This window comes from Sorex fumeus, unplaced genomic scaffold (assembly GCF_029834395.1).
Source record: "Sorex fumeus unplaced genomic scaffold, SorFum_2.1 ptg000003l, whole genome shotgun sequence".
In the NCBI taxonomy this organism is placed as follows: Eukaryota; Metazoa; Chordata; class Mammalia; order Eulipotyphla; family Soricidae; genus Sorex; species Sorex fumeus.
The window spans coordinates 27135459-27163050 of NW_026606060.1; the positions used below are offsets into that span (position 1 = coordinate 27135459).

A 27592-nucleotide genomic window follows, 5' to 3' on the forward strand; every position below is an offset into this window, starting at 1 on the left:
TATTATTTCCCAGAAAAAAAAACTTTCATCAGGATTTCCCTCAGGGGACGGATTCTGGGAGAAAGTCATCAAATGTCTATCTACCAACTGAATATTAAGTATTGACAAGTTCAATAATGTTTTAAATTTAGGTATAATGGTTATAGAAGAAAGGATTGAGCACAGTCTCCTCAATCCTTATGTTTTAAGATATTTTCTATATTTCTTGACTTTTAAGTTCCTGGTTTCTATTTTTTTCTGATCAAGACAGTTATAAGATATTTCATCAAGAAATCAGATAACTCATTTAAAAATCCATCCATATGAAAGTTGAGAGATAGACATTTGGGACTTCATTCAGTAAATAATTCGTTTCTTTTAAATCTATTATTAAGATGGTTTCAACTGTCCAAATTTGATTTAAGTGAAAAAATTTCCCTCTACATGTCACATGCTTTTCCTAGGAATTTGCAATGATGACCCAGATGATGATCTAAAAATGCAAAATGGCACAATTATCACGAATATGGAAGACATGGAATTATTTATTGAAAGTTGGGAAATTGAGAAGTCATTTAAAGTGACAACAAGACGACCTGTAAGGAATTGCACAGAACATGATTGCAGTCATTGCTTTGAGTTATTAAATAGAAGAGTTTTTGCTCCATGCCATGATAAAGTAAGTTTAAAGTAACAATAAATAAGAAATATCATATTAGACAAGTTGAAAGTATAAGCCAATAAATTCCTATTTTTGTCATGATGTTCTTCTACAGAGAATAGTTTATCCCTAGACTTTCCATCAGTATGCTCTCAAATACAGAATTATATACTGTTTATTTTCTTACAGTGACAAGAAGGAAAGTTATCTTTTCACTGTTTCTTTTATTCAGCTATAGATTTTAAGAAAAATGAAACTCTGTGCTATGATTAAACGGCCATAGGGGAGAGATCAATATCATTTGATGACCCAATATAGATTCCAAGTCAATTCTCTACGAGTCTAGCCTCTTAGGTATATACTTGTAATAGAGTCCATCATACTCAATTTAATTTTCTTTATTAGTCTCTATAATTCTAAATTTGAGGTAATCAGTATATACTTTAAATAATTCATATCATTAAAAGAATACATTGTTGGAGGCAAAGTTCAGACAAAGATAGCATTCATAAATCACTTAATAAAACTTTAGTGAGCATCTAGTACCTACTAGGTAACATTAAACTCTTGTAAGTCAAAGACAATTAAAACCTTTTTCTCACCTTGGCCTCAAGGAGTTCGGAGGGAAGGCATACCTGTGAACAGAAACATCACAGTGTAGGGGACTGATAGTTCAAACCCGATTTGGCAAAGACTTCTCCAAGTTTTAGACATTTGAATTATCTAGTAGAAAGAATTTTCCAGGAAAGAGTAAGGAGGAATTGAAACCCAGACCAAGAAATCAGTATGCAAGAGAAAAGGTAGTGCTCCAAGCCATGATGGGAAAAGATATGTGGAAGGAAAGAGTTTGGGAAGGAGAGTGATGGAATTGCAAAGCAGGAAGGAGCTTTCTTCCAAGAAGCATGGTTCATGCTACACATCAGAGTGAGCAAGGGAGTGTGGGGACCCCCTAGTTTCCAGTCTATTACTTCCCCCAAGAGCAGAGCTACAGGTAACAAGTTAAGGATAAAATGGCAGACCTGACTGAAGCTGTAATTATACCTAGCAATATGAATTTTAAGGGTTCCCATTTCTAAATGTGTGCAGTCAAAAATGATAAATACTCACCCAACACATTGTGAAATGAGTTACTTGGTTTGTCCAGAACTTTATTGTTCTGATTCCCAGTCCTATGATGTTTTACAGTTTGTAAAATACTGTTAATGCTTCAACCTTGGATCTTCTGATCTACACAGAGAAAGATTGATTCCCCTGCTTTCCTCTTGAAATGATGGAAATATAGAATGCTAAATGACTCCTCCACTTATCAAGGCACAGGAAATCCAGATGTGTTTAGTAAAATGTAACAATTGCAATTATGATAACTATTCTATATAGTAAGACACACATAAATGTAAAATCAAAGAACATTAAAAAATGCTAAATAATGGAAAATGCCTTTCTAGTTTATGGGGTTCCTTCCCAGCAGTCCTTAGGCTAGTTCTTGAGTATTCAGGCAAGTGGCAAATGAATGAACCCCTCATACTTAAAAAGCATCTGCTCTGACATTTGAGCCACATTGCCAGCTCCGTAGCACATACTTTTAAGTCATTTCAATGTCATGTTAATGTTTCTTAAAAGCATAATAAGTTTTTAACTGCATTTTTCTTTCTAAAACTAATTTGTTATTACTTTAAAGTACTATAGAATTTCAGAGGTATGATTTCACACCACTAAATGTGTGCAAGACTTACCACCCAAGTTCTAATAGCATCCCACCATCAAAATAAAAACCCTTACTTTATCTTCCCTCCCAGATTTTCCTTCTCCAATGCCATCAATGTCATTTTCTTTCACTATAGAGTGCTTTTTTTTGTCAGTATATTTAATTTAGTTATTTCAGCGCCACATATGAGTGAAATCACTTGTATTTGTCTTTTCATTCCTTACTTCATTTTGCACAATCATCTCACTTCCATTCATTTTATTCTTAAAAATCACAGTTTCATCTTTTCTTAATAGCAGAGAAATATTCCATTGAGTATGTAAGTAACAATTTTTTGTCCTCTAAAATTTATTTTTACATTCATAATTTATTTGGTTTATTGAATAAATCAGGAATTTTCCCACTTTGAATATTCAAGGTAATAAAGGATACCTGTTAGTCTCTGATACCCTGTTTGCCCAGTGGCTTTGACAGCAAAAGAAAGGAGTGCTCATAAAAATTAATTTTCTCCTATAATCTTTACTCTCATTTGTAAATATCCATGAGGCAGATAGAAAAACAAAACACAACACATGGGATATAATTATAAAAAAGCATACATCATTTTTACTGAAAGGAATATCAATATGTGCAAATGCACTAATTCAGTGCATTATATATGTTATCTTTGTTAAGTGATAGCTATTATTAGGGCATTTGAAAATGTTAGGCTTGCTCTTTATGTCTGTCTTCTCTTGATAGTTTGCTTCCACTTCTATCGCACCTTACATCTTTCTAAGTGAGTTTCAATAAAAACTATCTTGCTTCACACACACACACACACACACATACACACACTTAAGACTATCATTTCACTCTTCTACAACATGTTATTTCTAAATATCAAGATTTGTTTTGGAGTCAGAAAATAAAATGTAAAGGGATGTTGAAAGAAAGAATTACTGAAGCATCATCTTTTTTTTTCTTTTTGGGTCACAGCTGGCGTTGCTCAGGGGTTACTCCTGGCTCTGCACTTGGGGAGAGCATATGAGATGCTGGGAATCTAATGCCGGGCAGGTCAAGTGCAAGGCAAATGTCCTACCCACTGTGCTATCCCTCCAGCCCCCGAAACATTGTCTCTTAAGGATGTTGTTGAGATTACAGATGTAATCAGAATAGATCATTATAAAACTAACATAAAATAAGAATAAAAACAAGAGTATATCATGCTTCTACCTAAAGCCCTTTAGTGCCATTTACTTAGTCACTGGCACTTATCTGCAAACTTGTTAACTGGATTCCTGCCAGATCCTCTGACTCTGACTCCTCCACCTTCTTTTGCCCCTACTCTCTTCTTTTTACTACACCGTTGCCTTTTCCAACTCTGAATAAATTTCAAGATTTTTTTCTGCCAATGAGGATTTTGTTTTTCAGCTAGAGTGCTTGTTTACTCCAATTCATCTTATCATTGTTATTCTTCTTGATTTTATGCAAAGTACCCTCCCCTTTCTGTAGGAGGAGGGGTTTGTACTACACCTGGTGGTGCTCATATTCTTGGTTCTTTGTTCAGGGTTACTACTGGTGGTTTATGGGACCATCTGCAGTGCTAGGAATTGCACAGGAGTTAATTTCATGGTAGACAAGCACCTAACTCCTATATTATCTCTTTGGTCCTTTTATTTATTTGTTTGTTTCTTTTTTTTTTCTGTGGCGGAGAGAAGTTAATGGTCACTCCCCCAAAATATTCAGGGTTTACTCTTGGCTCTGTGTTCTGTGGTGAGTCCTGCCAATACTTGGGGGGACCATATATAGTACTGGGGATAAAACTGGGGTATACTACATACAAGGCAAGTGTCTTTCATCTTTCTACCTGTACTCCCCTTTTAAGTCCTTTTTACACAAAGATATTCACAAGGAAGAGAATATATCCATTTTTCTCACCTTTGTATTCTTCATTGCTGGCATGGTATTTAAAATAAATTATGAAACTATACATAAATGAATATCAATATAGAATTCAAAAGAATCAGATGTTGTGGCTGAAGTAGAGAAAGGGGGACTAATTGATTTCTTTGGGGGACTTCAAAATTAAAAAATACCTAGATAAAACTCCTAGAAACATAATTCTCAGAGGAGTTAAGACCGTATGTGAAGTTGAGGAGGTAACCTAGGGATTAGGCGATGGGTTTTACATGCTGAAGCCCCCACATTCAATCCCTGACATCCATGGATTCTCGTGGACTGTCAGGTGTGATCTTGGTGAATTGCTGATCCTGAGCAGTGCCATTTTGTTGGGTCCATAGTATTTAACTAATAGTCATTATTATATTGGTTAAGAAAGGAATAACTAATGTGGCATAATATGTAACATAAAGCTCCTATTTCAATGAGGTAATTTAATACATGGTAAATGCCATTTAACATCATAGAATAGTTCAGAAGCTTTCAAATTTAACTATAATATGTAAATATCTTATTCAGTATATAAGAAGTCAATTGTAACCCACAGTTCAATATCAAAGATAGAAATTATCTAGGTTGACACGCTCTTGCTTCTTTTCCATCATAACCGTGTTTATTTATATACGTTAGTGTACCCAGTATTCATCTTACCTGAAATAGGTGTTTAATTTATAAATCCAGACATAGCATCTAATATTATGAAATTTTGAAAATCTGAGGTCAAAACAATACATAAGCCAACCAAATTAAACACAACTCTTAGGCTACCAAAACAAAGTAGTGTTTTGCAGAAAGCAAAAGGAATAATAATGGAAAACTCAGGTAAAAGAAGTTGATTATGTAGTTATGACTGGAAATTAAAACTTTGGATAATAAAATACTTTAAGATATTTAGATGTTTACTTACTTAAATGTTGACTTACTATTTAAAAAATAATAATTTAAGGTTAAATAATAATTTAAGGTCAAGGAGGAATAAATATGGCTATCCTTTGATTCTCCAAATACGTTTAGTCTAATTTAAGTTTCTCTGAGAAGTATAACAATGCAACTTACTCCAAGACAAATATATTTCTAGGTTTCACCACAGGACTTTTGTGAAAAGATGTGGATCAATTATACCTCTTTTTGGAACTATGAATGTGATGCACTTTCTGCCTATGTAGCATTGTGTAACAAGTTTGACATCTGTATTCAGTGGAGAACACCTGATTACTGCCGTAAGTAGTACACTTGATGTAAGATTTTTCAATTGAACACCATTCTCTCATCACTCTTCTTTTTATCAGCAAAATTTGGTTATAAAATTTATGTAAATGTAGCTCAGAAATTATAGAACAACTCTGCCACACCGGCAGGTTATATTTTCACTTTGATTTTTAAAAAATGTCAACTCTGTCCTGGAGATGGTTCAAAGAGTTAAAATTCAAACTTTGTTTGTGAGAACTTTGAGTTTTAATCCCTGGAACCACATGGACCCTCAAACAACAAGTGTGGCCCACAATCCAGAAAAATGCTACTAATAACTTCAGTGGAATAAATTGGATTTTATCTCTGCAAAGAAAATAGTTCTACTACAAAATAGTAGTTGAGTACATTGAAGTTGTGGGGAAATAAGAGAACAGGAGGGACATTTTAGATCTTCAGTCTAGTGCTCTTCCAATTGAGCTATTTCCGTGTCAGACAGGACATTTTAAATCCTCTAGATAGAGCAACTTTGTCTCTTAGTCAAGCCTGTCCTTCAATACCTGAAGATCTTATACTCTCTGTCCCCTTTTCCATTCACATCTTTAGAAACTGATCTTTATAGACTTATTAATATATTGGTATAACATAAAATTATAAAATATATAAAAGTAAGTAAAAGTAAAGGCCCTCGCGTTGATCGTCGATTTGCTCGAGCGGGCCCAGTAACGTCTCCATCGGAGACTTTGTTGTTACTGTATCTGGCATATCGAATACTCTCGGTAGCTTGCCGGGCTCTCCGAGAGGGGCGGAGGAATCGAACTCGGGTCGGCCATGTTGGCCGCTTGTAAGGCAAACGCCCTACCCGCTGTGCTATCGCTCCAGCCCATCCTCGTCGGTATCATAAAATATATATATGATATATATTGTTATAATAAACTATTTCAATATTTTTCCAAATACATGTTTGTGTTTCCATTTTCTTTTGTATCTATGTGTGTGGATTTTGCTCATTTTTATTTATTTGGCTCATGGTTTAAAATTACCAGCTGTAAGTCTTCATGCAGATTTTGTTGGACATACCCTATTCCTGACCATATTTTACAGAAAATATTTTAAATTAAATTTTAAAAGTAATCATTAAATGGTAAAGGAATTTTAGCATCTATATTGCCAATATACTCCAAGATAAACAATTATATATCATAGAGTTGCATGACTTCACTTAAGAAATAAAACACTTATAGATGAGGCTCCTGATGTGGCCTTGTCCTATCTCTTTTGTCTTTACCACTCCAGAGAGAATCACCCTTCAATAGTGATGTTGCTTGACTCATAGGGAGTACATGGCATATCCACTTTTACTGGTCATTGTTAAATTGTTCTCCACTAAAATTTCACCAATTGACACCCCACTTTCTGTGTTTTCATGAATTAAAAGTATTGTTTTTCAAGATCACAACAGGAATTTTCTGAAATGTCACTTAGAAACTTCTCGGCAGTGGTATTTTTTGACAATGAAAGATTAAACATGGAATTTTTCTTTTGACTTTTTGGTATTATATTTATTTAATGTATATTTAAAATATACTCATGCTTATCCTCAGTATCTTCTCTCACTACAAAGAACAGCAATTTCACTAGAGTTGATGCTAAATTTTGTGGCAATCAGATTTGGGCTGCCTCATGGTCAGACTTATTTACCGTAAATCTAATTAACTTTTTAAAAAAATACCCAAACATATATTGGAATATCTTAAAAATCAAAAAAGAAATGCCAAGTTATTGTCTTATTTCTAAATTAAGGTTCTGTTATTAATGAAAATTAGAATTAGAAAAAAATGGAATTTACAAATCTTTACAGAAAGATATTGGACATTTCTTGTTTTAACTGAACTTGAAACAACACTATTTTTTATTAGAAAAATGTTGACCTTTCTTTTTTATAGCTCTTTCTTGCCCGGAAGGGAAGGAATATGAACCCTGTGTGAGACCTTGTGAAGCAAGAACATGCCTGAACAGATGGTTCTATGGACATTCTTCATGTTTGAATTTGAGAGAAGACTGTGTGTGCAAAAATGGAACTATTCTTCACAGGCCAGATTCAACACAGTGTATTCTTGAGAAAGAATGTGGTAAGAGGCAAAATATAAAATTACACCTTAGGAATTCAGGGATTGAACTAAAAAACTCATAACTCTTAGGACTAGAGCAATAGCACAGCGGGTAGGATATCTGTCTCGCATGTGGTCAACCCGGGTTCAATTCCCAGCATCCCATTGCTGGATGTGACCCAAACAGGAAAAAAAGCAAAGTGAAAAACTCATAACTCTTGAAAGATGTTTACATAATATTGATCAGAAGTGACTTGATATTGTAAAGGCATTTCATGTTCATAGTTAGATTTTTAATATGATTTCTGAAGTTATCAGAATTAAAAGAATGTAGATGATATATTTTAGCAACAATGATGTCTATGAAAAAGGACATAGGAAATTAAGAATTGAAAATATAGTTTGTGCACTAAACTCAAGTTTTTTGCTGCAGTGAAGATATGCCTTTATGACTTTACTTCTGAATCTGAGGTTATTCATCTTTAAATTGAGGGAAATAATTATGTTTATTCTAAAGATTAGTATGAAGATATATAAAATAATCATAATATTTTCTTTTAAGATAATACCTAGAAACTTAAGCACTAAAAAAAGGGTATAACATCATTATTTAAAAAATTTGCTGTTTTGCTTTTATTTTTAAAACCATTGTTTTCTAAATCATTTTATCTATGGTGGCAGTAAATAGGAAGAAAGGTAGATTGAGCAAACAGTAACATACAATTTTTATCAGAACTCATCATTGTGATAAGAAGAAAACATATTTAGCTAGTAAGAAAAGGGAAAGGCAAGAAGAAGGGCAATTTATATACAGTTTAACAAATGATTTATTTTTGCCATTAAAAATTTTTTGTGGCCAAAAATTTGTGGAACACAATGCATGGGATGTTTGTATTATTGTTAGGGAGCTAAAATCTGTGGGTTTGTTTGCAAATAGAATCAAGTAAAAGAAATTCATTGGCTTCTCACTCATTTAACCTTATAATCACTTTGAAGAAATCCTACAGGGAAATATTTGCTAGCATTAAAATAAGACTTTAGTGAAATATGAATTGAGTGGCAGTAATATTTAATTTGCATATAAGGATAATTTTTTCTATGAGGAAGGGAATGTTTTGCTTTCTGATGTTCATTTTAAATGTTTATAGCTTGAAACTAGTTTCAATTTATGTTACTTATTTTGTTCAAACTAAAGAATTTTTTTGCAAGACTTTCAAAACAAAAAACAATCATCTCGAGTCTGAAGAGAACATGAAAACTGCAGATAGTTGTATAAGAAAAAATATTTTCTGTATACTATATGTAGATTTAAAGAAAATTTTAAACTAGTAGCTAAAGAATAGACATAATAATCTGATGGAAGATAATTTGTAAAGTATTATGCTACCAGGTTAAATCCGAATCTGAAATTTAAAAAAAAAAAAACCTCTTGACTTATTTGTGTTTAGATTATAAATGATATAAAATTGTCTACTTTTTAAAGTCTGTACTGATAGTGAAGACCAACCTCACATTGCTGGGGAAATTTGGAATGGGGGCATTGATGAATGTGCTCTATACAAATGTTTGGAGAATGGAACCATTATTCCTATCGAACCCGACTGTGATGTTGAACCCTCCCCAATTTGTGAACGAGAAGCTGAAGTGGTTATGGGCATTATTGATAAATGGACCTGCTGTCCAAAGGAAGTTTGTGGTAAGTGTTTGTGCTATATGACATTGAGACTACTAATTCCACTACTAGATTGATATCCCTGATCAAAAAGTAGGCCTTATTATTCTGGTATCAAAAAAATCATGAGGCATTTTAGCCATTTGGACTTCTTCTTTGAGAAAGTTTCTGTTCATCACTAATCATCAGGGAGGTGCAGATCAAAACAACAATGAGATATCATCTCACACCACAGAGACTGGTCCACATCCAAAAGAACAAAAGCAACCGGTGTTGGCACGGATGTGGTGAGAAAGGGACTCTCCTTCACTGCTGGTGGGAATGCTGACTGGTTCAGCCCTTTTGGAAAACAGTATGGATGATTCACAAAAAATTAGAAATTGTGCTCCCATTTTACCCAGCAATACTTCTGGGAATATATCACAGAGAGGCAAAAAAAGTATAGTTGAAATGACATCTGCACTTGTATGTTCATTGCTGCACTGTTCACAATAGCCAAAATCTGAAAAAACCCAAGTGCCCGAGAACAGATAATTGGTTAAAGAAACTTTGGTGCATTTATACAATGGAGTACTATGCAGCTGTTACAATAGATGAAGTCATGAAATTTACATACAAGTGGTACTACATGGAAAGTATCATGCTAAGTGAAATGAGTCAGAAAGAGAGGGACAGGCATAGAAAGATTACATTCATCTGCAGAATATAAAGTCACAAAATAGGAGACTAACATCCAAGAATATTCTAGATAAGTACCAGGAAGTTCACTCCATGACATGAAGGCCAGCCACACATGGTAGGGGAAAAGGCAGCTCAGATAGAGAAAGGAGCACCAAGTAAAGGATGTTGGGAGGATCCTCCCAGGGTGGGAGAAGCATGCTGAAAGTAGACTATAGACCTAACATGATTGCCACTCAGTGCCTCTTTTGCAAACCACAACACCCAAAAGGAGAGAGAGAACAAAAGGGATTGCCCTGCCACAGAGGCAGGGTGGGATGGGGAGAATGGGCGGGTGGGAGGAATATTGGGATCATTGGTGGTGGAGAATGGGCACTGGTGGAGAGATGGGTACTCGATCATTGTGTAACTGAAACCCAAGCACAAAAACTTGTACAACTGTACCTCATGGTGCTTCACTAATAAAAATTTTTAAAAAATCATAAGGGTTGTAGTTACTACAAAAGTACTTCCAGCAATGTTACACATAGTTTAAGCAAGGTTTATTATCATTCTAGTTTTGTTCATTATGGTTGCCTTTGCCTGTACACATGCATAACACTATTAATAATATTATTGTAATAATATGTGACAAGATGAGAATCTGGCTATTACAACTTAAGGTGAAAAACATAATGACTAAATCTTAAAGATGCTCCTTTTTCACATAAAACACATTTTATAAACATAATAGGCTTAATTACAGAGTAAAATGATGTGTTCTAAAAGTGATTCTGCTTCAAGTAAGAAGCACAAAATGTTAATTATGTTAATTTATATTTTAAAATTTCTTTTTTTTTCAGGATGTGACATGACATTGTGTGAAACTACCATTCCAACATGCACAGAAAGTCAAAAATTGATTGTTGGCCAAAGTCCTCTGTCTTGCTGTCCGCAGTATCAATGTGGTGAGTCATTAATTGGGGAAAAATAAGAGTCAAGTTTATTCATCTTTTATAATATGGGATTATATTCTCATTTATGTCTACAAAAAATTATATGACTTATTTGTGTTGTATTGAGAAACGTTTTTATAAATCTAGTTTCTTTATAAATATGTATACACACAAATTTTAATTTAATATTTTATATATGTAGCATATAACTACTTGAGTTAAAATACGTATCAGCTAAAATATAAGGTAATATGTATTTATAGTATATTTCATATATATTTCCACATATTTATAAAGAATTATCACAAATTTAAAGATAAATAAACTATACTATTATTATATAATCCACTCTACACATTTTTTCAAGTACCTTTATGTTTCTGCAGAATGTGACTTATTCAAATGCCCCAATATTTCAATACCAGAATGTAGACAAGACCAGTTCATGATTCAAGTTCAACAAGGAGACATTTGCTGTTTTTCTCCTTTCTGTGGTGAGTATAATTTCCTAGATGAAAAGGGAGAAAAGATCTCTTATTTTATATAAAGTTAATGGAACTATGGCAAATAATATTCTGTTTATTCATTGGGATTCAAAGTTGTAAAAATACAGAAGAGATAGTTCACATTTCAAATGACTCATAATTATTTCAATTAGTACTACTTTTCCTTATCATCCAGCAATCAGTCAAGACAAGATCAAGATATATAATCAAGTCATTTGTTTTCTTTTGATATAACCAGTAGCTAGTTTATTTGGAGAAAAAATTATTCCTGACTCTCTTTGAAGTACCAGCCAGAATAATGTACTCTGCTAAAATATTATGGAAACTCTTTAAAATTTCAACAAAAAATTATTTTTCACCTCCAGTGTGTACTCTGATAAATATGAAAAAAGCAGAACTGCAAATTGTCTCAAAAATGACTGTATCTGGAAATACATATTTTGTCAGATGAAAAGTGAACTTTAAAAATAGTATTTCTATGTTTTATTTCAAATTAACGTATTGAAGACTGATGATTAATGTCAGCTTAAGATTCTCTTTTGAAAAACCAAACATAGCTCACTGTGTTGAAATTCTTTGACTCCAGCAATAAAAAGCCTACCCAATTATTGGAAGGATTTGGAGAATCAAGATTTTGTGAAGTCTACATTTTCTCATCCAGGAAAGGAGAGAAATCAGTTGTTTAGCGGTAGTCAAGAAATATTGTATAAGCAGCCTTCATTTCCTGGCTTGGAGTGCCTCTACTTATGAGTCAAATTCTAATTTTTCTAGTGTGGATTTTCTGTTTGTTTTGCTTTCTGTTTTCTTACACAGTAGACTGATGGTGATGAGGAGCCCTTATTAATCATCTCTCTAAGGCAGCATGAATGGGGCCTTCATTCAAGGTCCTTTATATTCATGTCATAGTTGGGAGAAAGAAAATAAAAGGTGCAGGTGCCCCCTGCAGAGTATGTTCATGAACTGGCATAATCATAGGTAAAGGATTAAGAAAACAATAATCACTGATTTTGAGTCACAATAAGGATGAACTACTTTGGAATCCACTCTATTTGTTAAAAGGATATTCTTCTATGGTGTGTGGAAAGCTTATGCAATGTACTTGGGCACATCATTGTCTGTTTTACAAATAAGATCTTGATAATTTGCTCTATTTTCCTTTTTTGATGAACACAACATATTTTGTTTTAGTTGTATATGTGTAGAGTACCATAAGCATTCTTTTTTTGTTTCAGTTGTGATTTCTGGCTTTTTATTTTACCACAGTTTGTGAACTTTGCACTGAACCCATTCCACAATGTACAGATGGGGAATTTCTCTCTGTGGATCTTAATACCACACAATTCTGTTGTCCTCGGTATTACTGTGGCAAGTACATTTCTACTAACTTAAAATATGTAGAATCTCCAGTCATTCTGAGTTGTATTATTATATCAGACCTTAGTTGCTATTTCTTTCAAACACATGAAGTATAATTAATATAAGTAATATTTTTGTTTACCTCAGAGCAATTCTCAGAGGATATTATTAACCTCCTCTAAACAGATACACTACGACTTTTGTCATCATTCTAGAATCTCAGGATAGATACTGAGATTCCCATACTCTCTGCCCCATTCTTCCTGCCCCATTCTTCCTGCATCCTTGATATTTTTCAGGGGTTTTCACCCAGAATGTCATTTTGTTATTGCTGTTGTTGACCTTACATGTGAGTCATTTACTATATATTGACAAACTATTGCTTTGGGTGTTGGGAGAGGCACAGTAGAGGATTATGCAATAGCAGTGGCCTAGATAGTGAGAGCCAGAGAGATAATATCATGGATAGGGCACTTGTCTTGAACAGCAAACCCTGGTTTGATCCCTGGCACCACATATGGGTGATCTCTGAGCACAGAGCCAGGAAGAAACCCTGAGTAGTGCTAGATAATGACTCTATATATATGTGTGTGTGTGTGTGTTAACTATATATGTGGGAATAGCTACTTCATAAAGGAAATCATTACTCTTAATATTCTTCTTTCAGTTTGTGAACCAAATCTCTGTCCAAAGCCACAACTCAACTGTGCTAAAGATATGAAACTTGTGAAAGAAAATATAACTGGTCAATGTTGTCCAACATGGCACTGTGGTAATTAGTTTTTACATTTCAAAGTTTTTTTTATAATAGATTAAAATAGGATCTTATTAATATAAATAAATAAGTTGTTTTTTTGCCTTTTAGAATGTAGCTGTGAGAACCTCATTATGCCAGTTTGTAAAGTGGTAAGAACACATATTTTAATGGACTTTTCAAATTGTTTAAATCACCCTGTTCTTTCTTTATCTGCCATTTATTATTTTTCTCTGAATAAATGGAAATTGTATCAATAAAGGATACTGATATAAATTAAAATAATTTTCTCTTGTATCAGAAATAAGCCAGCTTTCAGTATTTTCAAGGTACAAAAGAGCAATATGTTAATTATCCAAAGATGGATAATTCTACTAGTCTTGCATTTAGACAAGTTCACTTGTCCTGAAATTAAGCAAAACATTGAACAAAACATCTCAGTATAAAGACATTTCCAGTGGTCTTCTTAAAAAAAAAACAGGCACAAATGATGTGGCTATTAAATGGAAGAGGGGGATAAGCATGTAACTTTATGGGACTTCTTAAGAGTTAAATATAAATGTGCAAAAGTTGTAGAAATGTCTAACAAAAGTTGTTATAAAGAATAATTATTATTTCAATGCTACTTATTCAAGTAGAGATTTATAAGTATTTCTTTTCTTTAAATATTTGACTTTATAAAGTTTGAGGAAGATTCATTTCTAGGCCTATTTGTCATAAATGACATGCTTTCTCTCACAAAGATTTTCTTTTCTTTCCCTCTCAAGGAATGTGTATTCTTAAAGAGTTTGTTCAAACTAGAGAATTAAAAATGAGAACCTTTCTAGACTGCTACTGTTTTACATGGGCTGAAGCAATAGGACAGTGGTAGAGCGTTTGCCTTGTGCGCAGCCAGCCTCGCCAAGCTGGGTTCGATTCCTCTGCCCCTCTCAGAGAGCCTGGCAAGCTACCGAGAGTATCTCGCTCGCACAGCAAAGCCTGGCAAGCTACCCGTGACGTATTGTATATGAAACAACAAGTCTCAAAATGAAGACGTTACTGGGCCCACTCGAGCAAATTGATGAATAATGGGAGGACAGTGCTATAGTGCTACTGTTTTATAGATAGTTAAATAGCTTTTACAGAAAATCTTATTTATTTAAATATATATTGATATAAGTATTGTAGATACTGTATACACACCTAGAGATATACATCCTTCACGTTTATATAAAATTTAATTATCTTCTTAAATGTTAACAGAGTAAGCATTTTTAGGCCATTTTATAAGTAAAAAGTTAAAGTCTAGACAGGAAATATTGACTTAGATCTTAGGGACTCAAATGAAGTTTGTATGGGAATTTGTGTGTATTCCTTCATTTCTTCTAATCTTCCTTAACACTTATTTTCCTTTTCAAAGTATAGTTAAGACGTAAGTTGAAAGGAGAAAGAAACCAGTGGAGACTGTTTTATTTCATACCTGGTCTTGTCTGTCTTAGCTGTGCCCTGGTTACCCCAAATATACTACAAAAATAGAGGATTCCTACCTCTTAATAATGAAACTCATTGATATAAACTTATAGTAATTTATCATCTGACTTATGGTTCATGGAAATGTGAAACCATTAAAGTAATAAATCTATTCTTTTTATTTTTTGCAGAGTACTCATTTTGAATGATAGCTATTTTTTTCTGTGCTAAGTTTAAAATCACATTAGACTATGCACAAAACAATAAATGTATTTCAACCTAGAGTCTATAGAAAATCTTTTCAATATTTCTTTAGCTGCTTTTATTTTTTTATTGTGACCAAGTAATTCTTAAGTTCTTTAGATTTATGTAGATAATGTGATTTCATTTTTTAAAATTATAGTAACAGGGTTCTCAGGGGTATACAAGCTTAGGACTTGGCGTGCAATGTTACCACCTGCCCTCTGTGTGAACTTCATTTCTCAGTGAACGTTCAGTACCTAAGGAAGCTGCTGCTAGCAAGACTGGTTTCCCCAGGCCGCCTCAGCACACCATTGTCTCCTTCCATGCTTCAGCTTTTTGCTCACAGAACTTTCTGTCCAGGCAAAAAATTCTAATACAATTCCTAGACTGAGTGCCTTCTCAAGTTCAAAGTCATGAGCGCTCAGGCAATATTCTGTGATGATTCCAAGGTTTTGGTATAAAATTTTACCATGGGTTGAAGATATAGTACAGCTTACTTTGCATGCAGCAGATCCCGGTTCAATCTCCATCATTATATATGGTTCCCTTGAGTACTGCCAAGAGTGACCTGTGAGCACAGAGCCCGGAGTGAGCCCTAAACACAGCTGGGTGTGACCCTCAAAACAAATAAGTAAATAAAAAATTAAAAATTCTGTCATATTTGCAGTAGTCACTCAGGGAATGCTTCCTTGTCCATCTTGGTTTTATTATTCAAGTAATTTATTTAAAATTTTTTAATTTACATGAACTCTCTTCTCTTTCCATTTTATCTCTATCTGTATCTTTATCCTTCAGTAGCCTCAGTTCCATTCATCATCTATGTATTCCCATTTGCTTTTTTATTTTGTTCTTTTTTTTAAAAAAATAAGTATATTAAAATGCAATTTGCATACCATATGTAACTACTTGCATTTTACAATAAAATGGTTTTGATTATGCTCACAAAATCAAATCATACAGCCATCAATATGTTTTGTGTAATTTAATCATTCCACAAGAAACTCTATACCAATAATTTTATAGTATACCTATTTTTCCCCTTTTTCTCTTTCCTTTTTCCTCTCATTTTCCCAACCCTAGTATATCACTAATCTATGTCTCTGTAGATAAACTAGTCTGGTTATTGCATACAGTTGGAACAATAGAATATGTGGTCTTTAGTAAATTCTCATTTAACATATTTTTCTTTATTTGTCTCCCTTCCCTCCTCCTCTTTGTTGACTAGGAATCTCATACTTTGATGGTAGTGCTGGTCAGGGCCCATGCATCTGATGCTGTATTGTCACATTGCTCATGGAGCTTGCTAGGCATTGCACATTTTTAGTTGCTGCTCTGGTACACACATTAACTAGGAATCACCCTCCTGGCTGTTGTGCTTGTGCATCTCTAGTGATAGTGTTCTCTACAAGGTTTACACACTTTAGTTGTAGTGCTTCCACACACCAGGACTAGTGCACCAGAGATCATGAATTCTGTTGCAGTGTTAAGGGCTTCCAGACATAGATCAGTAGAGCTTCCTGGACCAGCTCAGTGCATGTGGGGAGCCCTGGGATTGGACTCTTGGCCTTGAGTTAGGCAAAAAGTTATTCTTCACAATAAATCAACCTCTTGACCCCTTATTTGGCATGATTTCAGAATTCATGACCAACATTCTACTCCTAGTTATAAATGAATGAGAAATAAAAACATGCATCTGTACAAGAGGCTGTGTAATTTTCACAGCAGCACGTTATTTTTTTATAATGTAAGAGCACAGCTATTTATTCAGCCATTGATTAAGCTGATTGAATTGGGCATGAACTCCACATTACTTTTTTTTTTAGTTTTTTTTTTTTAGTTTTGTAAGTTTGCTCGAGCGGGCCCAGTAACGTCTCCATTGGAGACTTTGTTGTTACTGTGTCTGGCATATCGAATACTCTCGGTAGCTTGCCGGGCTCTCCGAGAGGGGCGGAGGAATCGAACTCGGGTCGGCCATGTTGGCTGCATGCAAGGCAAACGCCCTACCCGCTGTGCTATCGCTCCAGCCCACAAACAAAAGTTAGTTCACAACTTTTGATTACATTCAATATTCAAAAACCGATCCCACCACCATTACACCTGCCCACCACCAAATTCCAGATGTTTCCATCCCAAACCCCAATCCCTGTCCCAAAACACAATCAAAACAATATATTTTGTATTGTCTATTATAAAGAACTGCTGAATATGCTTACAAAATAGTGTTAATATAGGAAACAGTGCGAAGATTGTTCTATTTTGGCAGGAGCCATTAAGAAATTCTATAGGATATCACTAACACATTGTTAAAGTTTGGGTGATGTGAGCTTTGGTATACACACATATATATATGTGTGTGTGTGTGTGTGTGTATGCATATATATATACATATATATATTTCCCTCTATGATTTGTTGCCTACTATCTGAACCACATCAAATGTGGTGTGGTAATTATGGAGAACGGGTAGGGAGTGTTTTATGATGTGTCACATGACCAGGAATATATTCACTCATATTGAGGTTTGGCCCTAGCATGTGGGGAGCAGCCTTGAGCATGGCAGCAGTTGGCTTGTGCAGGTTTTTGGCTGCCAGAGCTGGGTCCCTTGAGGCGGGGAGGGCTCTCACCCGCCCCGCTCTGGGGCGCCTCATGTGAAACAGCCTGGTGCAGAGTCTGGTAGCATGGTTATGGGGGCCTCATGTTATGCTCCCTTCTGGGAGAAGCAGCCGCGCAGCAGCACTAGTTATTATACTAAAAAAATAAGCAGCTTAATGTGAATCTGCTACTGATTTAAAAAGAAAGCAATGCTTCTAGAGGAGTAAAAAGTACCACCGTGTGACATGATACTAAGTTTTGATAGAAAAAAGGGCTTATTTTCTTTAGGTGAAAGTAGATAGTTATGATAACAAATGTGTAGCAAAACCCTAGAAAACATAGTAAAGGAAATAAATATGGAAAGGAAAATAGCAGGCTTAGACAGAATCATCAGAGGGAACAGAGGTCATTGTGGCTTTATTTTTAAAAGTACCTATGTGAAAAAATTAGTGGGAATTCATTGTTCCCTCACTTAATCTTAGGGATGGCTAAAGAGTGCAAAAAAAAAAGATTTATTTGATTTATTATACATTTTTTACTACCTTACCATTTTTTTTAGTTTCTTAGATTGCATTTTATTTTTAAAATTTTTATTTTAGGCATCATGGTTTATAAAACTGTTAATATAGAGTTTCATGAATAAAACATTTCAGCACCACACCCTCCACCCAGTGTCCTTCCCTTCACTTTTGTCCAGTGAGTCTGTCATCCTATTTCTGCTTCGTCCTTACATGGTAAGCTTCCTATTGAAGACCGGTTCTCAGTTTCTGTTGCCTTTGACCATGTGTTATTACCTTATTATATATCTTTATATCCTGCATATGAGAGATCATTCTGTGTCTCTTCTGACCAAATAAACCACGGAATGAGTTCATGTTCATAAAATTAAAATTTTAAGGCAATATAATATTTTTATTGGTGATAGAGAAAGGTACATTTTACATATCATTATGAACTACTTAAATCATTTTTGTGCCAAGATTAAAATCAATTTTATTGATGATATCATATGAAAATTAAATGTGCTTAGCTAAAGCTACTGTTTAAAAGGCTATTGAAGCTTTAAACTTAGTCCCATGTTTGAGGGGTATCTGGTTTGTTTCTGTTAAGATATAGTTTGTGAATTGATCATGGCAACAATTGACTTGCAACTCAAGGCTCTGCAATGCTTTTGGTGTGGCTGTCCTATTCTAAGTTTTTCAAGTAGACTGAACCATCCTGTCTCTTAACATTTAGCCTAAGAGGTTAGTTAAATAAACTGCCCTAAATTACACAGTGAATAGGTAGCAGAATCAGCAACAACACAGTGTAGTTTTTATTCTGAGTCTATATTATCAATCATTATGAACATTTTCTGCTACTGCTTCCCATGTTATAGCAGCTTTGCTTGGATGTAGTTATCAGAGTTCTGGAACTCCATGATTGAGGAGGTTAAGAGCAGTACAATCAAATGAAGTTTTCAGAATTATTTGGCATCCTCTTATCTCCAGTTGTCTCCTGGTAGCACATATTCAAACAACATAACATTAAAATTAGAACAAAACATAATGGTCCCTTGGTGGGGGATGATGTGAAGGTGTTTACCAGATGTGCTCGAGAGAGGAGGCTATTTCTAGTGAATGCCAGCCATGATAGGTGCTCTTGCCTGATTCTCAGGAATACCTCTGCCACCTGGCAGTGTTTGTTTGGGGGAAACACACAGTGTTAAGTGTCAACCCAGAGCACTCATACATGACAGCCACAGAGCTGTCATGAGTCTACCCACTGAGCTGTCTCCCAGCCCTCTAAAATTCAATTTGTCCACAATCACTTGTTGCCTGTCAAGCTCCCCGTGACATATTCGATATGCCAGACACAGTAACAACAAAGTCTCCAATGGAGACGTTACTGGGCCCTCTCGAGCAAATCGATGATCAACGGGAGGGACTTTACTTTACTTTACACTTGTTGATTAGAAAATGAAATTAAAATTTAGGGACATAGAGTGACCGATTACATTACATTGTTGTTTATTATTATTTGGGAGAAGGGGAAGACCATATATTGTGCCAGATACTGAACCAGAGTTGGCCAAAAGAAGGCAAGCACCTTATGTCCTATACTATCTCTCTGGCCCCCACACTGTTTATTGTTCTTTGCAACGAGCTGTAAATTACATGATCATTGATTTTATCTAATCCTATTTATGATAATGTATTTTTGAATACCTGCTATATATCTGACTATGTAGTAAAAAACTAACTAGAAATATGAATTTTCATAGCATATAATGCTATATAATAATAATATTAATATCTTTCCAATAGGGAGAATTTACTGCAATAGATCATAACTTTCAAAGTGACTGTGGATGTACGCAGTATCTCTGTGGTAACTATGTTTTTGTAATTTTAAAATATAGTAAATCCTATTGGTATATGTTGTCTAACATATAAATTAAAATTAATTTACTGCTTGATTAAAGATTTTAGCCCATTTGCCAGTTTTTGAGTATAAAATATGCATTTGTCTTTGAGTTCATTAAAATTCCCTGAAAATGTTGAAATAGGACAAAATAGCTTTTCTTTTATATAGTTCACAAAAATTAAAATAATGTTGGCTTTGTTTTAAATATAGTTATATTCAATTTTTCTATGTGTATTTAATTTTCTTATTTATAAGAAAGTTTTTTGCTTTTCAAAAGTTTAAATCTTTGTATTTTTATATGAGAAAACCTGAAGTTCAAAACCTGTTAGAGGCTTTAAGAGCTTTGAAATTAATGTAATCATCACTATACTAGTATTAATATTAAAGTACCATTAATGATACAATAGCTCATTAAATAAGCTACCCCATCACAATTTCTGAGACCATTATCTCTCAAAATAATACTTTAAAATTATTGTAAACTGTGACATTTTGCTATCATGAAGAAGCCTCATACAATTGTGTTAGATTTTGTCTTTAGACCATCTCTCAATAATCATCTTGTAAAATTTTCAGAAGTTAGGGCAGCAATAGCTTAAGCATCTTAGACTGAAAACTCTGGAAACTGATAAAACATAGATTTTAGAAGAAGAGAGAACATTAGTTGAGATTACAAAAGTTTCTTTTTGTATGGTAAGAACAAATATTTTACATTTATCATTATGTAGGCTTGAGTTATCAGCAATGTGCAAAGATGAATATCTGTATTAGTTTTGAAAAATGTCTCCGTGTAATGAGAAAAATTTAAAATTTAATTGATTAATAAAATATCTATATACTTCTTTCATGTTGACTATTTTTCTTTTCCTAGAAAAGGATGATGTGTGTGTACTTCAAGAAGTGTCAGTACTGAATCCTAGTCAGTCTATGATAAAATATTTGGAAGGGGACTTTTGTTATACAGTAGAGTGTTTGGAAGAAAAAGATAACCACACGGGCTTCCACACTCTGAATTTCACAATGGTGAATTGTTCCAAAGATTGTGACATTGTAAGTATTCCTTTAAAGTCATTCTGGTGAAAGTTAGTTAACTAGTGAATCCTTTACAAATTAAAAACATACACCTGACTAGCACTTCAATAACCTGTTAGTGATATGATGCAGATTTTTTTGCTTCTCATAACTTTGAGTTCTAAAAGTCACATTATCCACACTTTTCTTTTGCTAAGTGGTTACACTAGCATGATAGATCTTAGTGTATAGGTGTAGAGATTAGCATCCTCATTTCTAATATACATGTATAAAAAAAGGTAATGGTAAAGGCCCTCCCGTTGATCGTCGATTTGCTCAAGCGGGCCCAGTAACGTCTCCATTGGAGACTTTGTTGTTAGTGTGTTTGGCATATCGAATACTCTTGGTAGCTTGCCGGGCTCTCTGAGAGGGGCGGAGGAATCGAACTCGGGTCGGCCATGTTGGCTGCTTGTAAGGCGAACGCCCTACCGCTGTGCTATCATGTATAAAGCCTATAATTATTAAGAATGTCTCAAATTCTGCTTTACAAATGAATGCAGATGTTCTGGAAAGTAATTGTTTAAGTCAAACCTGCTGTGAGACTAATTTCATGCATTCTTACATATAGCATCAGGTTTATACTCCATCTCCTAGTGACTATGATTGTTGTGGTACTTGCAAGAATGTATCCTGCAAATTTCAAATGGAAAATGGAACGTCAGTTATTCATGAGGTAAAAATTCTTATTGACTACACTGTGTTCCTTGAATAACAGCTCTATGTGCAATTTTCTGAAGACATTAAGTCAAATGTGAAATTCAGAAAGTACATGTACACAGCTCTCTGCACAATTAACACACTTATGTATAATACATTTATAACATCACTGTAGTTGTTACATTTTAAAGTATTGAATAATTTGTTTTGTCGAAGAACATATTTAATTCTATTCTCAAAAAATTTTTTAGATGTGAGGAATATATTTTAAGAAACAGATAACTATTACAAAGAAAAGACCAGTAAATTTTTCAATTTACTTGAAGTACTTAAATAAAATTCTAAAATTCAAGGGGTTTGTAATTATTATTTTAAATATAAAGATGTTAATGGGTAAATATTTATATATTCATAAATTATATTCCAAAGTCCTGAGTCTTATGCCATATCTTCAAAGTCTACCATTATTTCATTATAACTCTGTACTAGTTTGCAGACAGACCTGCCCCTTCCATAGAATAGAAGAATGAAGCTTTGCAGTTGTATGGCAGGTTTTAGAGGTGTCATCAAATTCAAGGAGATTATAACTTATAAGTTACATTTATTGAAGGTAATTCCAATTTATCATTTTTATTGATAGTCTAGTTATCTGGAGGTTTTCTTCACTATATTGATTGTTCATATATCAGAAACAAAATCTATTTCTTTTTTTTAAAGTAAGTTTTAATTGAAACTATTTAGAAAAATGTGAGTGGAGAAGGGTAGGGGTGGAGAGAGAGAGAGAGAGAGAGAGAGAGAGAGAGAGAGACGTGGGGGGGGGAAGAGAACACAATCTTCTCTAGAATGGAAATAGGCAGGCAAAAAGAAACATCAAGACAAGTAAGTGAGAAATATGTTCAAAGGAGAACACAGACTTGAAGAACAAGCTGAAAAACTATTTTTCAATTGTACAATTAAATAAGATGAAAAAGTATCTTCTTGTGCCATAGACCATTGTAGAACTGTTTGTGATTAAAATGGTGTTTTTAATTTGAGCTATTGTTTAATCTTATTAGTACATCGGACACATATATATTTTAAAGAGGGATTCTTGAAAAGATATCATAAAATAATGAAGACGTGTCAGTAAGAAATGAGAAATTATAGACTGAAGAAAAAACTATGGTAATTTTTGGATTTTGAGTAAATTTTCACTATAAGCTCTATAGGTGACAATCCAGAAACCATTAGTAATACAGTTAATATTCATGGTGAAAAATATAATATTAAGAATAGAATAATTTAAATATATATAATGTGATTCAATGTAGGTAAATACATGTCAAAATCAGGATCTCACCTCTTTTTTTCTTGATTTTGGATCACATCCAGCAATGCTCAAGGCTGACAACTGAATCTGTGCTCAGGATCCTTCTCAGTGCTGATCACAGGACCATATGTGGGATAGGGGATCAAACTCCTTACCCACTGTACTATGACCCTGAATTTTTCATAAATAAATATTAGTTGTCTAAAAATTTAATTTGGATGCTAAATTTTAATTTTAGATAAATGAGATCTTACTCATTTCCTGGTCTTTCATATTGCCATATTTTATTCTTGGGTTTAAAAATATTTCCCAATAGAATTTCATAGATGATCTGAAATTATTCATAAAATTTAGAGAAAAACAAAAGCAACCGGTGCTGGTGCAGATGTGGCGAGAAAGGGGCCCTCCTTCACTGCTGGTGGGAATGCCGGCTGGTCCAACCCTTTTGGAAAAGAGTATGGACGATGCTCAAAAAATTAGAATTTGATCTCCCATTTGACCCAGAGAGGCAAAAAGGTATAGTCGAAGTGACATCTGCAATTGTTTGTTCATTGCAGCACTCTTTACAATAGCCAGAATCTGGAAAAAACCTGAGTGCCCGAGAACAGTTGACTGGTTAAAGAAACTTTGGTACATTTACACAATGGAGTACTATGTAGCAGTTAGAAAAGATGAAGTTATGAAATTTACATACAAGTGGTACTACATGGAAAGTATCATGTTAAGGGAAATGAGTCAGAAAGAGTGGCATAGACATAGAAAGATTGCATTCATCTGGGGAACATAAAGCAACAAAATGGGAGTCTAACACCCAGGAATTGCTGAGATTAGTACCAGAAATTTTGCTCCATGACTTGAAGGCCAGCCACAAGTGCTAGGTGAAAAGGAAGCTCAGATAGAGAAGAGAGCACCAAATAAAGGGTGTTGTGAGGACCCTCCCAGGGTGGGAGAAGCATGCTAAAAGTAGTCTATAGACCAAACATGATTGCCACTCAATGCCTCTCTTGCAAAACACAGTACCCAAAAGAAGAGAGAGAGAACAAGGGGGAATGCCCTGCCACTGAGGCAGGGTGGGACAGGGGGGTTGGGGGGTGGGAGGGATGCTGGGACCTGTGGTGGTGGAGGATGAGCACTGGTGGAGGGATGGGTACTTGATCATTGTATAACTGAAACCCAAGCACAAAAATTTATAAGTCTATAACTGTACCTCATGGTGTTTCACTAATAAAAAAAATTTTTAAAAAAAAGTTAAACTGAAAAAACAAATTTAGAGAAAAAAGTCCTCATTTTTTTACCAGTCCACAAGGAATTTTAAAATCAGAATTAGATGAGAATTTTAAAATGTGTAGTATAATTAAGCCCTCGTATGAGATAACTAACATGCTGTTATAGGTTGAATCTTATGTGCTAACATATAGACATTTTTTATCGAAAAAAATGTGGGGTATAAAACAAGTATAAAGGGACTGGAGAGATAATATAGTGGGTAAGACTCTTGTGTGGCATGTTCCTGGCCTGATTTGGATCCCCAACAACTCAGGTGGTCCCCTGAGACTTATTTCTGAGTGAAGATCCAGGTGTAAGCCTTGAGCATCTCCAAGTGTGACCCCGCAAAATATAAATTTTTTTTTAATTTTTGGATATGACCCAAACATTAAAAACACAGAGCAAAAGCGAAATGAGTCAGAAAGAGAGGGATAGACATAGAAAGATTGCATTCATCTGGGGGATATAAAGTAACAAAATATGAGATTAATACCCAAGAATAGCTGAGATCAGCATCAGGAGGATTACTCCATAGCTTAGAGGCCAGCTGGGCATTCTAGGGGAAAGGGCAGCTCAGATAGAGAAGGGAGCACCAAATAAAGGGTGTTTGGAGGATGCTCCCAGGAGGGGAGATGCATGTTGAAAGTAAACTATGGACTGAACTTTTTTTGCCACTCAATGCCTCTTTTGCAGACCACAACACTCAAAAGGAGAGAGAGAACACAAGGGATTGCCCTGCCACAGAGGCAGGGTGGGATGGGGGAGATGGGGGTGGGAGGGATATTATCCATGGTGGTGAAAAATGGGCACTGGTGGAGGGATGGGTATTTGATCATTGTATAATCAAAACCCAAGCACAAAAAAACTGTAAATCTACAACTGTACCTCATAAAAAAATAAACCTTTTATTTTTGATGAAGCAAAAAAAAAAAACCAGAGCAATAAGTTCAATAATTATGGTATTGTTTTATCTACCACTATTTCTAAAGAGTAATTATTAAAGTAAAGAATGGAAGAAAGTTATTGTATTTAAACATTGGTTAATATGTTTTTTTATTTTCCCATCAAGATAACAGGTGAGGATGGGTTGGGCGTTTGGGGCAGGAGGGTTTATAGGAACACTGATGGAGGGAAATGGACATTGATGTTGGGATTGGTGTTGAAATGTTATGTGCCTAAAACTCAATTATCAATAACCTTGTAAATCACAGTTTTTAATTAAAAAGAAACCCCAAAACCAAAATAGATCAAAATAAAAAAGCTTTGTTAATGTAATAGAAATTTATAAATTTAATATAATAGAAATTTTAAAGCCTGTAAGGTCAACAAAATTTGAACTAAAAATGAATAAGTGGTATAATTCAAACACTTAAAATATATTTGGTTATGAGTGGGAGGAAGAACAGAATCTGTGAAAGGAGGTGTATTAATAAGCCCTCCTATTTTAATATTAGTGAGGAAATATTAAAATAAAACCTTTGACACTTGGCCAGATTTGATAAATAATTTTGTAGTGGAAACAAATGCTTCCTTGTTTATTTTTTTTCTTCTTGACTTCATATTTCACATTTACATTTAATTCTAGAAACCAAACACATTCTAAATACATACATACATGCATACATTTTATCATCTTAGATAAATTTAGGGATATTTCCAGGTAGATAATTTATGTCACAAGAAACTTGACTTTTGATACAATTGCATATAAAATATTCTAGGTAAGAAATATAGAAGATTGTACTAAGCAAAATGCAACTTTCTCTTTTATTTTTAGGAGGGGAGTATGTGGCACTATAATTGCACCACATATGAGTGTGTTAAAACTGACGAAGGGACAATGATCCTAAACTACAGTATGGTCTGCCCCCCTTTCAATGAGACGGAATGTAAAATGGTTTGTACTTTATCAGATCTAATACATTTTCACATTATTTATCATGAGTATAAATATTACTTTGTTTTATAAGATCATTCATTGTATGTATACATAAAATGCTTTTATGTGGTATTCCAAATAATTTTCTTTCCATGAGCAGAAATTTGCAATCTCTAGATTTTTTATGGGTGGATCAAAGATTATTGAAGTCATTTAATGAGCTGACTTAGCCTATCTCATATGGAAACATAAACGACTTAATTGCAATTTGTCTATTTTCTCCATCTAAAACAGATTCACGAAGTTACTCACTTTTTAACATGGACTGGCTTAATTGAAATCTGTCTTTATTTCTAGCACAGGCCTTTATAGAACTCAGCTCTCTTCACAACAATGCTGATATTTCAGTTTTTCTCTTCCAATTCCTATTCTCCCAGAGGAGAGTTCATTGTGACAGTATGGACATTTTTTTTATTTTTGAGAATACAATATTTTATTTTTGAGAATACAGTATTTTGGTTTTGTTCTGTTATGTTTCTTTTTGTATAGCTCAAATACAAAGTAAGTGGATCTATCAGTGAATTACATCTTCAGTCCCCAAAGTGATGCAGTATTTAAGAAAAAAATTCACTGCATCTTTAAATAATCTAGGAAATAATAACCCCTAATAAAAACGTTCTCTAGTGTGTTTTTTTAATCAATATTTTTACTTAAATGTAGAGAACTAGCACATTCTCACTGTTTTTTTGTTGTTATGACAGCTAGGTAGATACATGTGCTCTAGTGCAGAATTTCAACTCTAGAATATTAAGCATCATCTTATTTCACAGACTTATTTTATATCATTTATTTAAAAAAATATTTTATAGGGACCATAACTTGTTTCAGGAGACTTAAGGCCTCTGCTGGGTAAAGGGTGGCTATTCAGAGCCAGGAAGGGAGTCCTGGATCCCTAACCTGTGAGGCATCAGCTCTCCACTTCGGTTATCTCCCCAGACCCTTGTTAAAATTATACTTTTGACAATATTACTTGAATTTGCATTACATTTTACATTGCGTGATTTTAGACATTTATTATCACAGATTAACATCTGCATTTATTGCATTATTGAAAGTATAATTCTTCTACTGTACAATTAAGCCCTTTAATTCAATTTGCAATTAGGAAGTAGCTAAGGTATACGAAAAACAATGCAATACTTCTAAAGTATAATCAATAAAATGTCCTTTAATT

The 27592-nt window shown here is 34.1% G+C and overlaps 1 protein-coding gene across 1 annotated transcript in view; it reads left to right on the forward strand.

Annotated features, from left to right (window-relative positions):
* Window positions 1–27592, forward strand: part of OTOGL (otogelin like) — a 168234-nt gene that overhangs the window by 132871 nt on the left and 7771 nt on the right. Inside the window, exons 43-55 of the mRNA XM_056117469.1 lie at window positions 444–658; window positions 5365–5506; window positions 7421–7606; window positions 9069–9281; window positions 10778–10882; window positions 11257–11364; window positions 12640–12741; window positions 13400–13504; window positions 13598–13638; window positions 20077–20140; window positions 21048–21226; window positions 21816–21920; window positions 26257–26376. Coding sequence (XP_055973444.1) covers window positions 444–658; window positions 5365–5506; window positions 7421–7606; window positions 9069–9281; window positions 10778–10882; window positions 11257–11364; window positions 12640–12741; window positions 13400–13504; window positions 13598–13638; window positions 20077–20140; window positions 21048–21226; window positions 21816–21920; window positions 26257–26376 — 1685 coding nt within the window. The remainder of the gene's footprint in view (window positions 1–443; window positions 659–5364; window positions 5507–7420; window positions 7607–9068; window positions 9282–10777; window positions 10883–11256; window positions 11365–12639; window positions 12742–13399; window positions 13505–13597; window positions 13639–20076; window positions 20141–21047; window positions 21227–21815; window positions 21921–26256; window positions 26377–27592) is intronic.